A 17,206-nucleotide genomic window follows, 5' to 3' on the forward strand; every position below is an offset into this window, starting at 1 on the left:
GCCATATAAAAGAATGAAAATAATGCAGCAACATGGATGGACCTAGAGATTACCATACTAAGTGAAGTAAGTCAGACAGAGAAAGGCAAATATCATATGATGCTGCTTATATGTGGAATCTAAAAATGGTACAAATTAACTTATTTACAAAACAGAAGTAGAGTCACAGATGTAGAAAACAAACTTATGGTTTGTTTTTGGAGGAGGGAGTTGTTTATACTGGTGGTCTGATGATTGAACCAGGAGGTGCCTAGTTAGAGAGCAAGATAACTTGGTCTTGGAGTAGAGAATAATAAAGAACCATGGTATCAAAATGTTTGAATAGCCATCACCTAGGGTTTAGAATGATTCCAAAGGGAAAATGCTAGAACAACTCACAAATGTCTCCAAATGCATCATGTTACTTGTGTATGTCTGCCACCTTTGCTAGACTGTCAACTCTAGGAAGCAAAGCCTATGAGTGTTTTTTTTTTTTCTTTTTTGGCCTCTGCTTCTGCTATGTCTGTCAGAATATTAGACACATCATGGCTCTACCTTCTGAGCCCTTCTTTATCCATCTCATTGGATATATATTAAATTTCCCCATGTTCTAGGTACACATTCTTTCCAGTAAGAGGGCAATACACCTCAAAAGTAAACTTATGTAAAATGTCTTTACCTCTATTAGAGGATGTGAAACATGAAAATACTGTCACAATATAAGGGGTTGGAATATATTCAATATTATATCCTACTACTCATGTTCCCTCTCATATTGAAAATACTGTGATCTTTGTTGCTGAATTTTGGCTTTAATACTTTACTGTAGGACCAATGTAAAATAATCTATTTCCCTTTGCCCATCATATTCACTTCTGCTGAATTGTCTTGGATATTTCTAAGACAATAAGAACTGACACAAGAGAAAATAATATAATGACATGGATGTGACACAGGCTTCAAGGTAAAATAAGAATCCTAATTTTTTTAGATAAAACTTCTTTTTGTAATGTTTTTGGGTTAGCTTAGTGATTCAAAAATCTTTTTCCAAGATTATCTGACTAGTATATACAGTGAAGACACTATTTTAAATTGGGCCTTTTTAAAAACTATTTTTTTAATAAAAGAATAAATGCACATATAGAAATTAATATTTGAAAAAATATACTAATTAGAAGTAAAGTCTCCTTCTCTCAAACTTTAATCCTATTTCTCAGAGTTATTCACTAATAGCAGGTTTTTGAGTATATTCTCAGAAATTATGCATATATTTCTATGTATCATAGGGTTTCTGCTTAAATAATAAAAGTAGTGTATGTTAGTTATGAAAAAACCCTCCAATAATTCAGAACTGAATAAGCAAAAGTACCTCTTTAACCTATTCCTCAAAGATTATCATTAATTGTTTCGGATTAATTATATATATTATATGTAATCATATATATTAAATCTAATTATGTATGTATATGTATATGTGTATAATTATATATATGTAAAACTTTGTGACCTATCTTTTCCATTCAATAACATATTGTGGCCATCTCTCCATACTGACATCCACATCTACTTTATCTCTTAAAGTTTCCCTGATGATACACACTTAGACAAGTAAGAACCATGCTGCAATGAACAATGTATGTATGTGTATGTTTGTTAAGTCAAAGGGAATGCATATTAAAATTCTGTTAGTCATTTATTGATTAAAGCAACAAAAATTTCTATTTACTTTGCTTTTAATTTGTATTTTTTACCTTTCTTCCTGACTTTTTCTGAATCCCCTCCCTCTTTTTTTCCTCTACTTCTTCATAAGGTATACTGTGTATTTCTATTTTTTTATTGAATCTCTTACATTAAAAAATTGCTTTATTGAAATGTAATTAACATACCTTACTATTCATCTATTTGAAGTGTGCCATTCAATATTTTTCAGTGTATTCACAGGTTTTGTATCCATTACCACAACCTAATTTTAGAACATTCATCTTTAGTTATACATTTTCTAACAAAGTTTAAAGTTACTTAATATCTCTTTTTCTAGAATAATATAAGGACCTTAGTACTCTTTAATTATCCACTGGACACCTCCCCATATATTTTGTTAAAACTTTTCCACGCTTTAAAAAAGTTTTAAAAGAAGTTTATATAATACTTGAGGCAGCATATCTAGGATTAACTAGTAAACAAGCTGGAGGGGCAAGTTGCTTTAACCCCCTGTGTTTGTTTCCTCGTCTTTAAAATGGGAACAATAGCCATACCTGTTTCAAAGGGCTGTTGTAAGGATTAAAATGTAAATATGTTGTTATGTGGGAAATTACTTTGATGCAATGGTAAACTCCAAGTATGCTCCTAGATAGGCTATCCTTGAGTTCATGGAACAGAAAGGTGCACAGACCAAATTAAAACATTCAGATCACAATTTATTAAATCAATTTAAAACACAAAATAAAACGTATGGGAAGAGAGATGGGTTAGATTAACATGCTTAAAGTACAATGGGTTGAATGGCCACATTACCTGAATCTCTGCAGTATCAACTTATCCTCTTTCTGTGTTGCATCACCCTTCCCTGCTACTGATGTGGTTACAAGGACCAGAGTTGAAATTTGAGCAAGAGGTTCTAACAGATGAAATGTGTGTGAAGCAATGATGCACACTTGCTCCAGGACAGAGCTGGTTGCAAGTACACTTGGCCAAAGCTGTGCTCCCCAGGTAGCCTATGGGCAGCTGTGGATTTTATCCAGCAGAGGATCCAAAATGAGTGTAGCAATGGGTGGCCAGTTAAAAGATCTCATGATTATTGTGTCTCATGTGCTTAATTTATATGTAGTGTATCATAAATATTTGTTGTTTTGCTTGTTATTTGGTAAGTCATGACTATTTTGTCTTTCTACCCCTTTCTATGTTCATAGACATATGCTCTAATCACTTTCTGTCTGACACTTCTCAGGTTACTAACTTACTTATCCATGCGTAATGCAGCTAATGAATCTCATTCATCCTATTTGTTTTCTTGTCTTCTGTGGCAGAATTGAATATTCCCCAAAAATAGAGCAACTGCACGTTACACGTACATACTGTGTTTACAATAATACCTTTTATGTGGCAATAACTCAATAAATGTTAGACATTGTTATCAGTATATAAGATGGCTTGAATAGTTAGCAACCTAGTTAAACTTGAGCAGATCAAACAACAAATTAGAAATCTTCATATGAAAGTTATTTGGCTTGATTTTGATCTGAAATTGACAATAAAGTATAAAGCTCATTAGCCAGACCTTTTTCCTGTTAATCTAATTTATCTTCCCATCATTCCAGTTGTATAGAATTTTTGCTGTTGCTTATAAGGCTGGTACTACTTACAATTTTTTTTTTCCTTTCCTATACAGGCTTATCCTCAGTTTGTCCTGACCTACCTAGAGGAGCTAAACGCACATGACGTGACCCAGACAGAGTATCACCTTCACCATGGTGCCTGGACCACAGCTCATCAGGAACATGGCAGCAGCTTGGCAGAAGAGGTCAGTGTAGTGAGCCAGAGGCAAGACAGAAATAGATCTCTATGATATATTTTGAAAAGAGAAACAATGTTTGGGTTGTTTTCAGGAGGCAAACACGAATTCACAAATTAGGGTTATTGATATTTAATACATGTTATATAAACATCTATTTTCACATTTATATTTATATAAACACTTATATGTATATTTATATAAACATTATTTTATTAAATAGATGGTGACACACTAGCTTTTCTTAGGACTGCCTTCTTTTGTTCTGGCCACATACCAATGGTTTATGTGCTGGATGAAGAAGGCTGAAGGAACCGTGAAAAGTGCAATGTTAAATTTTTGGCATATATAGTTTAGATATTTCCACTCAGTGAAAATTAGCTACATTATTCCTATATTTCATTTATTAGGTTCTGCAAAAAAGTGCCAGTGTCCCTGGTCTGAAGCAGCTGCCAGAGCCTTCAGAGACCCACTTAATGCCAGAAGGTTCTCTTGGGGAGACAAGGGAGCTGACGGTGGCTCTGGTGAAGAAACTGGAAGAGAAACATCCTAAGGCTTCTGCTCAGAGGTAGGGCACTGACAGAATGGAGCTTTATTGCTCAATGACATTCGATGTTTTCCTTCAGTTTCACATAAGATTGATTTCTTGAAGATTATTGAAATATCTCAAAAGCCCTTTGGCTTTCAAGCACAGTAGTTTTCGGGTCACATTTGATGAAGAGGGGTGACATTTATGTGTATTTCATTGAAGATTGATGTACAGTATTGTTTATAAGTATACTTAGGAAGGGTTGCTATCTTGGGATCTCACTAAAATATTCTGGAATAACATAATTAGGGTAAGGTAGTACTGAGCATGTATCTAATTGGAGAATACCAAAAGGTCTTAAAGAAGGGCACACTCATAGACAATCCTTTCTATGTTCCACGAGGAGAATATTATGTTTAGACCTGGGGATACATGCACAGTAGATGGTCTTAAGTAGTGATAATTTAACAAATTGACATAGTTACATTACTGGAATAAAACTAACATCAATGATTTTGCTAACCAACTGAAGATCATCCTTGGTTGGAAAATGAAAATTATTTCTCTGATCCTCTTTATTTAACTGGAAAACTAAAGTTTATTCTTATTATTATTTTGTTGGGCTTGGTGTTTCTTAAAGGAGTAATACAGTTCTTATCATACTCAGTAAAGTTCAAGATAATTCCTAAGTTTAAATATTCTAATGGTACATAAAAATGTCAATTGCATGAAAAAAGAGAAAAAAGGCTCTAAATTTTTTTTTAAGTTTTTTTATCTTTATTGAGATATAGTTGACATATAACATTGTGTAAGTTTAAAGTGTGCAATATAACTTTTTATTTCAACTAAAAGCTATCTTATATTCTTAAGTTACATATTCCTCCTTCAGATTTTGATAGGAGGGGAATATTTTTTTCCTAATAACAAAAGTGACTCTTCAATTTATTTTCTCTCTAAATTATTTATCCCTTAAACCCTTCGATTTTGTTGTTTTGAGTAAGAGAGGGCAGAAACAAAACAACAAATTTAGTATCTTACTGTATTATAGTATGGGGGTGTCCTGGAACTGTATGAAAACCAGAGTTCCAGGTCTTCCACCCCTGATGCTTGTTTTTCAGTCGTACATAAGGTTCTCAACTCTCTGATGCTCCACAACACAATCACAAGGCCGCAGCTATGCAGCCAGGCCAGGTCACTAGAATATAAGTCCCTTGGGAGCAGTCTTTGAAGTTTTCATGTAAAACACTGGGGTAGCTGAGGAACTCAAATACGGTTTCATGAGGTCGTTGTTGACCTATCTCTCCAGGCTCACTCGGCAGCCATTTGTACTCCGTCCTTCTTGAGAGAATGCTGGGGGCTTGTCATTCTCCAGGGTTCTGTTCTAGGAGGCACAGTTTCCTCCTGCTCTCAAATTTCTGAAATCTCTATGGGGCTTTTGTGTTCGTCGCATGCTGGCGCTGGTGGGTCACTGTGCCGGAACCCCAGTGATAATCCATCTAGTTCCCTGTGACTTTCCCAGACTGGAATTTTTTTCATTTTTATTTGTTTCTATTTTTTTGAGGGTTGAGGGCTTTGGGTAGTTTAGAGATATTTCTAATGTATTCTGTTGTTATCTTCCCTGAAGCAATGTAGTCTGATGATGGAACTTTGGAGAAAAGAATATAGTATTAGGAAATGTGAGGCAAAAAAAATCCCAAAACAAACAAAGCTGTTAATATCAGTTAACATACCACAATACTGTTTGAGTTGTTAGAATTAAATGTCTTTAAATTTCAGGAATGTAGTAAGCACTCAATAGGTAGAGTTGTGAAAATGTTCTGAAAACTAGTAGGGGTAGAAAAGAGTTTTTAATGGGGGTTGTGTTGATTTGTGATTTTTAGTCAATGGAAATTGACTGGTAAATATAGTTTGGATTTTATTTAATAAGAAATTTCCCAGGGCCCTTTTCTTAGTGAGGTTTCCTCAGGGTTTGTGTCTCAGGCTACAGCAACTTTTCCAGCCTTCTTTTTTTCTCTTAAAGCCACAGGGATTTTTCTGCATTCTCTCCACCCACACAATTTACCACAACAGGTGTAATTTCAGTTTCTCTCCTCTTTCTGTTCCTTAACAAAGTTATTTTGAGTAAAGAGTTAGTACTTAGAGCAATTACTTTCCTCCCATTTTGGAAGGAGTTGTTGGACAAAATTAGAACATGGTACTGAACTTGACATATTGACTACTTTGAACCTTAGGTCATCTTGTTAGGTTTGCATGCTTTCCAAATATAAGAGAATCAGTGCATAATATTATCACAGCTTTAAAAGAAGGCTTCACATTGTCTTGCTTTTATCAATGATAATTTTATGAAATGAAGAATAAAATCACTGCAAGAAATAAAGAAATAATGTGAAATGATATGAGTTGTGAAAATTGGAAAAAGAAATAGAATTTTAGATTACCAGGGAAAACATTAATGAGCATATAGTCTGAAAAAATATATATAATTGAATAAAAAGATACGAAGATATAAATGTAGGTACTTCTTTAGAAGTAGCCAAGGAAGGAGAGAATCAGAAGTAGACAAATTTGCGGAAAGACACAGATAGGTAGCTACTGGCAGGTAACAAGTGAAAAGGAAAGATAACATTTGATTATTAATAACATATACTGTCTTTGCTTAAGTGCTTTATGTGCATTATTTTCCAGTAACCTGTGAGAAACTGGGTCCACTTGCCTGCATGCAGTAAAGCCAATCTACTGACACTGGGTTGTGGTGAAGGAAAATGCAGTATTTATTGCAGGGCACCAAGCAAGGAGTCCAGGGCAGCTAGTGCTCAAAACACCCAATAGGTTTCAGGAAAACATTTTTAAAGGCCAGGTGAGGGAGGGGAGTTGCAGGGTATGTGATCAGCTTGTGCACAATTCTCTGATTGGTTGATGGTGAGGTAACAGGGCTGTGTCATATTATCAATCCTCAGGCTTCAGTAGGTCTGTGAGCTACATGCTCATGGTCATCAGGAAGTTAATTTCTTCCATTTGGTGGGGGTTTTAGCATCTGCCAAACAAAAGACAACTCAGGAAATGTGCATCAGATACTATTATCTAGGTACTTCAGAGAAGAACTGAAGCAAGAGGATGTGGGGGGGAGGGGTCTGTCACAGGAAGGCCCCGTAGTGTCCTGCTCCCGTTACAGTATGTAAAACAGAGGTGTTAATCTCTGTATTACTGATAAGGAAATTTAGGCACAGAGAGATTAAGTTACTTGGCTAAGGCCTTCCAGCTAGTTATTTAAGGCAGGCCTATCTGCACCTTAAGTGTTATTCTTCGCCTCTATATTGTTCTGCCTTGACCATTCATGTTCTTTTCTTAATGATTATTCCGGATCTTTAGCCTTTCAAATTGGGCCTATTATTTTGACTGGATATCTTAGAAAGGAACCTTTAAATAAGGTGGAACAGTTTAGAAAGGGAATGATAAAATATAAATCAATACATGCAGCTTTCAGTGATGACTAAATAAGAGGTGGCAAATATTAAGGGAGACTGTGAACCCCTGATTTCTTAGTGAATTCAGTAGTCTAGATTTACTGATTTAGAGGCTTGCACTTGACTGGATTTGAGGTTTTTAAAATCCTCTTTCTAATAATATGAATATAAGTTGTCATGATTAACCAAGGTATTTCACACCTTGAATGGTGGTTCAGTTCAGCTTTGTATATACTAAATTTGGTGACAGGTAATAGCTGTCATTTGTTGAATACTTACCATATGCCAACTGCTATTCTAAGTACTTACTTATTCTTGTAATGATGTGATAGATCGATTTACTTATTGTCATGATAACCTGATGGTGGAGATGGTCTTATATATAATCCATAAAGGTGTAGCCACTGAGGCTCAGAGTGGTTTCAAGATGTGTCCAGTCATACAGCTAGTTAGTAGGGGAGATGGGATTTGAACCCATATCCACTTGCATCTATAGACAATGCTTTTAACCACTGTTTTAGTCCTCGTTCCTAGTAGTTTTTATTGTATTAATTTCATAACAGAATGTCATCATATTGAGTAGCCATATTAAGTCATTACTAAAATTTTATGTGTATTACATCATAAAAGATTTGACTAAACTATTGCCAGTTTGATTGGTGTATTACTTTGAATTATATCCTTAAAAAAAACCTACAGCAATCATCACAAACGAGGTCATCTACAGAATCATTTCATTTAATATATTTAAAACACTTGTAGAAAGCATCTAATTGTTTATCTTTTTTTTTCTTTTTTTTGTAATGTGGAGAAATTCTTTTTTCCATTGAAGAGAAAGGAAAATCTTTTACTGTGTTAGGTCTTTCATGTAGGATCCTTAGTACATGATAGGTTATATTTTTTGTTTGCGTAAAATGTTTTTGCTTCCTCTATCAGTGAGATGAAGAAATGTGGTTCTCTTCTTACTTGGATAAAGTGAGTTGTGTGTACATTTAAATCTAAGTTTGGTCCGACATAAAATAAATGCCACATTCTGGCATCTTTAAGTGTCTGGAATGTGTTTGTTTACATTAGTTTATCCGATGGAGCGCTTTACCCTTATTTAAATTGAATAGGGGGTGGGGAAGGACTGGGACAGCCAACAAAGCACAATGACCCAGCTTGTCACCCAGTGACCTGTGAGAAGGAAATAATGAACTGTGAGTAGCTGTCATCTTAACTGTTTCTGACAGTTTGCCTTTGGGCACATCTGTGTTAGTTGCATTGGAAAGGCCTTTGTTCTTTTCCCACTAGTGACTTTGTCCAGCGCTGAGGGGTTTGCTAGCTACTGTACTCCTAACCAGCCCCTTCCTTCCCAGGGAAGTAAGCAGCTGCCACGGATCATATTGACATTTCTCTTCATGACTCAACTTGGCATGTACTTCACTCTTTCCAAAGAGAACATATATTTAAAAGTTCTTTGATTTTTTTCATTAAAAATGTACTTTAATGTCTCATGAGTTTTGATACTAATAAAAAAGCAAGTAATAAAATATGTTTAGTGTTTTTGTAGCTTTATATAGAAAAAGATAAAGAAAGATAGATAACTAACCAGATGGGCAGGTCACCTGAAGGAAACATATCAAAACATTAACAGTTGTTATTGAGTTTAAAATTTTTATTTATAGTTTATTTAAAAAATTTTAATAATTGAATATTATGTTTGCAATAGGACAAAAATCAACATATGTTATGAAAAGCATTTTTAATATAGATGCTTTATAGGAATACTTAGACTAAAATAGGTAAGAATATGCCATATTTGGTGCACATATTCCACTGCTACTTTTAAGATGTTTCTAATAATTTAAACTTTAAAATATTGTAATATTTACATTTTAAAGTTAATCTAGTGCATAAAATTATTATAATCATTAGGAAAAGTAATTTGGTAAGAAACAGGTGTTTCTGTCCCAGGGTTTCCTAAAGTATCACTACTATCTCAATCATAACGAAAGCAGAACATTCTGAATAATGTTTATTATACCCTAAGAGAATTGTTTAAATTAAAATCAAAGTTTCATCTATAAAATGTAATTCCTGAATCAGTTTTAAAGCCTATTTACGTTTTTACAACTGCTATAAAATCCATCCTTCTACTATAATTAAGTCTGGCTGCAATCGGCATGGAATAAACCCTGAGCATTTGGTACTCACTTTATTATATTTACCCTTCCAATAGAATATACATCCAAACTATACTGCATTGGTCAATTTTTTTAAGGCTTTTTTTCCCCTTGATAGAATAGAAGAAATAAAGCTTGAAAGAAGTGACATGATTTTTACCACATTCAGGGTTTTTCCCTCTTAGTGACAGGTTTGAGATGCACTAGCTAACAGAACTAGTCTTCTGCTTTTCAGAGAAAGGTAAATTAATAGTAATGAGAAATTCTTTAAGCAGACAAATAATGATCATGTCTATATAATTATAATTTGTAAAAAATATTAAAAATTGAAAGTCATATTCTGATTTTCTTGAGTAGTCAATAGCGTATGATTTATTACTCTATTAAATCATTTGTGTAGTTTTGCATATAGTTGATGGTAATCTGTAACCATCTTATTTGATTAGAACATTCTTCTAATGTTGTTTATCACATATCAACACAATTTTTGTAGAGACAGTGAATGCACGAATCAGTTTTGATAATAGCAAACTCTGTCTTTTTAAGCAAAGGGGACTGTTTAAATTGCCACACTCAAATTCTTGTTTCTAGAACTCTTACCAATAAAGGCAAATGTAAATGTAGTAATTGCCTTTGATAGTCACTAAATCCAATTAAGCTTCCCAGGAATAAAATCTCATATTAGGTTATATTACTGTTCCTCACTGTTGAAATGCTCAGCTTTAAGCATTAGCCTTTAGCTCTTTTATGCTATATACAAGAGTATGGTGTTGCATTTAAGAACATGAAATTATTGTGTGTTCCAGAGATGCAGAGGTATGCTTATACTACTTTTTTTTTAATTAGAAAAGTTAATAGCCTGATTTTGGCTGATATTGTTACCTGTTTGCATTTTGGTATATTTAAAAATTAATTCCCACATGTTCTCTGTGAATTAAAGTGAACAAATAATCTAATTGCACCTGCTTTTTTTGAAGCAAAGTCAAAATCAAGCATTCCAAAGGATTAGATTTATATCCATACATGTGTATGAATTCAGAAATTATCAAAGGCTTTCAAATAAGCATTTTATGATGAATTTTTGTTCTCACTGCCATGAGGTACCCAAACCTTCAATTATGCTGCTTAATTTCCATTTAAAAAAATGTTCTACTTATCTTCCTGTTTTATTCAATATTGTCTATAAAGCTATTCAAGGTATGAATAGGAAACTCTGCTCCTACATTCTTCAAACTCATAGCCCTCAAGCTAGAATGTCTGTCTAGTATTATCATAGTGAAACTAGTAGGTAACAAAGTTCTAAATTTGAGTAATGTGGATGGTCAAGGAGGAGACGGGTGGTGGAGGTATTATTAGCTTATAGTATATGGAATTGGATGAGAACAGAGTTCAAGCAGTCAAAGTAACCCATAGGTTAGCTTCCTAACTTGTCTGTTTCCTTCTACCCTTGTCCCCCTACAATCCATTCTCCATGTAATGGCAGAGGGACACCTTCATATTAATAAGTCATATCATGGGAGTCCTCAGCTCCAAATACGCCAATGGCTTTTTATTTCCTTTAGAGTGAGAGCAAAGTCTTTACTATATGCTACATGGTCCTACTTTACAAGGCCCATGGCATCTCCCTGAACACCATTCTCCCCTCCCTTCCTCTGCTCCAGCCAGCCTGGCTTCTTTCAGACTTGCCAAGCATGGTTACACTCTGTCACTCTCTTTCCCTGCTTTGTTTTTCTTCAAGGCATTTTTACTGCCTGCCCTATACATATTTATTTACTGTCTGTGTTGTCCCATTAGAATGTAAACTCCATTTCAGCAGGAACTGTTTTTTATTCACATCTGTACCTCCAGAGCCAGAACATATCTTGTACATAGTAGATAATCAATAAAAGGTTGTTGAATGGATGACTGAATGGACGCATGAATGAAGTAGTGTGATTAATGGAAATAAGAAAATAGAGAGGGAGCTAGTCTGAGCATTCATATTTACATTTTAAGACCCTCACTGTCTGCTGGATGACCATAGCCCTAGGACCTACACATGTGTCAGTCCAAAACTGAGCCTATTACAACGGTTTTTCTAACTGATTTCTACATCACTCTTTATTTTCATCCTTTATTAATGTACAGATACTTATTGAGCATTTTCTATATTCTAAGCACTATCCTAGGCACAGGGCATACAATACTGAAAATACAGGCACACTTTCTCACCTCACAGAACTTCCCCTACAGAGTCTAACAGAGAACAGAGATATTAAACAAATCACTACAATAAAGGGAGGGTGATGAGTATATTATAGGGAGAAAGTAGTTCAGCCTGAACACTCCTCCCTGATGATATGCTTTTGAAGTATGACTGAACATCTCACTCACAGACTCACAATTCTTCAACCTTTACCAGTTCCCTACTAAGTTAAGTCTCCTACAGAGCATCAACTGTCAGATGCACCGCACTGTTTTCTTGTCTCAGAACCTCCCTTGTACTTATCCAGGCCCAGGGTGACTGTACTTGGCTCATGCTGGTTTGCTTGACCAAAATGCCCTTATCTCTTTTTTCTTACCTAAAATCCTACCCTCTGCAAGGCCTATTTTCACTGATGGTTTTCAGCCTTTCTTCTTTTCTGATATATACTTTTAAGGATATAAATTTACCTCTAAGCATGGCTTTAGCTTCATTCCACCAATCTTAATGTTATATTTTTGTTATCTTTTCCATTTTGTTATAATTTTTGATCCGTGAATTTTGGAAGTATATTTCTTAATGTCCAAATATATGAAACATTTCTGGTTGGTATGTGTATTATTGACGTCTAGATTAATTTCACTGTGGTTGAAGAAGATTTTCGGTATGATTTCAGCTCTGACATTTGTTGAGATTTGCTTTATGGCCTACCCAATATTTGGACAGTTTTTATAAGTGATCCATATGTATTTACAAAGAATATGTATTCTTCAATTTGGGGGCACAGTGTTCTATCTATTAGGTCAAGTTTGATAAATGCGTTTTCAATTCAAAATATCAGTATTCTTTCAATACTGATATTTTAGAGAAATATGGTTAAAGTCTCCTCCTATAATTGTGGATTTGTCTATTGCTCTTTCTATTAGTTTTATGAATTTTCATTTTCTATAATTTGAGGCTATTTATTAGGTGCATGCAATTCTAGAATTGTTACATCTTTTTGATGAATTAAACCTTATTTTATTATGGAATGTTCCTCTTTATCCCTAGTAATTCCTCCTTTTTCTTAACTTAAAGTTTATTTCGGTTTTGTCTCAAATTAAATATAATGACCACAGTTTTTTGGTCAGTGTTTGCTTGATATATTATTGTATTCTTTAATTTTCAAATTTTATCTTTATATTGAAAGCATATAGGTTTTTTATTGCAGTATAACAATCTATGTCTTTTAATTGAAGTATTTAGTCCATTTACCTATAACATAACTACTGATATTTTGGGATTTAAATCTAACATATTACTATTTGATTTCTATGTGTTCCATCTATTCTATATTCTGTTTTCTCTTTTATTTTTGCGTTTTCTTGGATTTATTGAGTACTTTCCTTATTTCATTCCCTTCCTCCCAATTATCTTGGTAGTTATACTTTCTTTACTATTCTTTTACTGGTTGTTCTAGAGATTATACATGTTTTCTTGACTTATCAACATCTAATATAAATTAGTGTTTTTACCACTTCTCAGACAATACAAACACCTTAGAACTCTTACTAAACTCCATTTATATACTTTCTGACTGGATACTGGTGTATGTTTTAATTCTATATGTGTTTCAAACTCTATAAAAATCATAATTATTATTTTCTTAATCAATATTTATTTAGACTTAGCCACATTTTACCCTTCCTTTTCATCTTTATTTCTTTCTGTATCTCTGGAATTCCATCAGGAATCATTTTCCTTTTCTTTAAAGAACATCCTTTAATATCTCCTGAGGTGTGGGTCTGCTGGTCATAAATTCTTTCCATTTTTATTTGTCTTAAAATATCTATCTGTCACTTCCATATTTTCATATTCATATTTTTACTGGGTGTGAAATTCTAGGTTGTCAGCTTTTTTTTCACAACACATTGAAGATATTGTTCTATTGTCTTTGGCTTCTATTTTTTTTTCCAATTGAGAAGTCATATATCAATCTCATTGCTCCTTTGAAGGCAATATGTTGTTTTCCTCTGGCTGACTTTAAGGTTTTCTCTTTGTATATTTGGTTTTTGCTATGATTTTCCTTAGTAGTTTTTGGTGTTATTATTTTGTGTTTATAATACTTGGGAATTTTAGGACTCGAATCAGTGGCTTACTGTGTTATTTCTTCAAATATTGTTTCAGCTGCATTTTTTCTCTCTCTTCTCTGAAGGAATACTAATGACATGTATATTAGAACTTTTTAAAAAACTGTAAATCCTATGTCTCTTATGCTTCATGTTGTATTTTTTACTTTTTGTCTCCTTGTGCTTTAGTGTAGATATTTTCTTTTGACCTGTCTCTCGGTTTATTAATTCTCTCGTCAACTTTTTCTAATCTGTTGCTAAATCCATACATTGAGTTCTTAATGTCTGTTATTGTACTTTTTTCAGTTATAAATTTTCCATTTGGTTTTTATGGCTAAAATATTACCATAATTTATTCAATCATTCCACTGTTATTGAACAATTAGGCAGTTTCCAATATTTCAAGTTTATCAGTTGCACTGTAACAAACACCTTTGATTCTTGTCCAGAATGTATTTATTCAACCTTTGATCATTCATTTAAGCACCTTTTTTTCTGCCCCCAAATTTGTTGGACACTAAGAATATAAAAATATATACAAACAGTCCATGATTTTCATGACATATCATGAAGCATTTCCCTGCCAAGTCACTAGTGAAAATCTGACTATGGTTGTGGAAATTTTATTGATCATGAGGTTTGTTGTTACTATTTTTATTTTCTATTTGATAAAGTTTACAACTTAGCTGATCAAATAAGGGGCCTGAATTTCTACTTTCTAACAGCATTTTATTTTCTTTCTGCAAACACAAGCCATCCTTAGTTTTCATGTTTCAAAATTGGACTACAGAGTTAGCTAAACTATGACATATGCTATCTTACAACTCTTTTTGTTTTTTAAAACATAAATACCAAGTATCATCCTTTGATAATGAATAATCTCTGCAAATATTTACGAAAAATAAGTAATTTTATATTAAATTGTTATTTAAGAATCATTATGTTGTAGTACATATAATCATTTGAATTGCCCATAATTTTATCCATCTGAATGCAACTAACTGACAGGTCTTTTGATTGATTTGTTATCATCTGTTTGTCATGGTCCATTCTTTTTTGACAATGTCTCCAATTGGGCCATTCTGTGAATTAGAGGCGAGAGGATCAACTGAGCAGACAAAGTAATACTGTAATATTCATATGCTCAGAACACAGATTTTTGATTTTGTGATTTTACTATCAAGATTTAAATCTGTAACTTCCGTTGCTAAACTTTGTTCATTGTATTCTCTCCTGTTATATTACTTGAGAATACTTGAGAGTCAATTATATAGATAAATAATAAGTTACTTTCTCATTTTTATATTCATTGATTCATTTGATAAATGCTTTTGAGTGCTTATTAAGAGAGATGAGATAGCTTCCTAATTGACATCTCAGAATCTGGACTCAGATTGCCTGGCTTCCAGTCCTAGCTCTTCAAAGTACTCACTGTGTGGTTTGGGGTAAGCTATTTAGTATCACTGATACTCAGTTTCCTCATATACGAAAGGGGGATAATAATTATTGTGAAATTTAAACCATATCATAAATGTTAAAGTGTAGCCCAGGGAATTCCCTGGCGATCCAGTGGTTAGGACTTGGTGCTTTCACTGCCATGGCCTAGGTTCAATCCCTGGTCTGGAAACTAAAATCCCAGTAGCCATGTAGAGCGGCCAAAAAAAAAAAAGTTTAACCCAATTCCTGGCTCACAGTAAATACTCAGTAAATGGTAGCTTTTATGTTGATAATAATGTGCTATTATTAGTATTGATATTAGTATTGAGTGTAAAATATCACAAGGATGCAAAGCAATTCCTGCCTTTAAAAATTCTGAAATCTTACTGGGGAGAAGCTGTGCACTGCTATATTTTTAATGTTGTTCAAAAAGTAGTTTTTGAATTCTCATTGGATGTAGAGAATTATACTATATAGTATTTGAATAAGTCTTTTAAAAAATATCCCTCAGACCTGAAGGAATATGCATATTTTAAATATGTATATTCACAATGGAATAAATTAGTGGTGATAAACTATAGTCATGCTATAAAAATGTGTTTTTAGCCTTTGTGGACAAAAGGAATTGGGTATATCAAATTTCCTATATCACCAAGTAAGAGGAAATAAGTAAGTATGATAGCCTGCTCTCAAGAAAATTGAACTGTGGTTGGAGAGACAAGGTGAAAAGATTAAAACTTTATGACTGTTACTGTATTTTATTACTCATGTTTATCATTAAACTTTTGGAAAAAAACAAATAGAAAATAAAAGGAAACTGAAAAACACATAATTAGGAAACTGAAAAATACATTTTTTAATGTCTCTTTTGTTTATATTTTGTTGTTATTGTCATAGTTACATTTACAAAAATGAGGATATGCTAATTTTTTGTGTTTGACAATGACAGTACAATAACAGACTTTAATAGGTTCTGTAAACATCTTTCCACAATTAAATATATGCCTATATTATCATTCTTTAGTGAGATCTAAATTTGTGTAACCAGTGCCACATTATAGGACTTTAAGATGTTTCTAGGTTTTTTGCCCTTATAAACAAAATGGCAGTAAACAACAGATAGAAACTTGGAACGTAATGTAGTTGTTCATAATAAGAATCTCAGATAGCACCTCACACCGGTCAGAATGGCCATCATCAAAAAATCTATAAACAATAAATGCTGTAGAGGGTGTGGTGAAAAGGGAACCCTCTTGTACTGTTGGTGGGAATGTAAATTGATACAGCCACTATGGAGAACAGTATGGAGGTTCCTTAAAAAACTAAAAATAGAACTACCATATGAGCCAGCAATCCCACTACTGGGCATATACCCTGAGAAAACCATAATTCAAAAAGAGTCATGTACCACATTGTTCATTGCAGCACTATTTACAATAGCCAGGACATGGAAGCAACCTAAGTGTCCATCGACAGATGAATGGATAAAGAAGATGTGGTACATATATACAATGGAATATTACTCAGCCATAAAAAGAAACAAAATTGAGTTATTTGTGGTGAGGTGGATGGACCTAGAATCTGTCATACAGAGTGAAGTAAGTCAGAAAGAGAAAAACAAATGCCGTATGCTAACACATATATATGGAATCTAAAAAAAAAAAGAAAATGGTTCTGAAGAACCTAGGGGCAGGATAGGAATAAAGACGCAGACATAGAGAATGGACCTGAGGACACGGTGAGAGGGAAGGGTAAGCTGGGACAAAGTGAGAGAGTAGCATGGACATATATACATTACCAAATGTAAAATAGATAGCTAGTGGGAAGCAGC

At 33.6% G+C, this 17,206-nt stretch overlaps 1 protein-coding gene across 1 annotated transcript in view; it reads left to right on the forward strand.

Moving 5' to 3' along the window:
* Positions 1 to 17,206, forward strand: part of LOC113625161 (uncharacterized) — a 250,728-nt gene that overhangs the window by 100,030 nt on the left and 133,492 nt on the right. The window contains exons 11-12 of the mRNA XM_027115666.1: positions 3,368 to 3,499; positions 3,901 to 4,058. Of these exons, the coding sequence (XP_026971467.1) occupies positions 3,368 to 3,499; positions 3,901 to 4,058 (290 nt within the window). The remainder of the gene's footprint in view (positions 1 to 3,367; positions 3,500 to 3,900; positions 4,059 to 17,206) is intronic.

Source organism: Aethalodelphis obliquidens, unplaced genomic scaffold (assembly GCF_003676395.1).
Source record: "Aethalodelphis obliquidens isolate GAN/ISIS:26980383/991018 unplaced genomic scaffold, ASM367639v1 scaffold14, whole genome shotgun sequence".
Taxonomy (NCBI): Eukaryota; Metazoa; Chordata; class Mammalia; order Artiodactyla; family Delphinidae; genus Aethalodelphis; species Aethalodelphis obliquidens.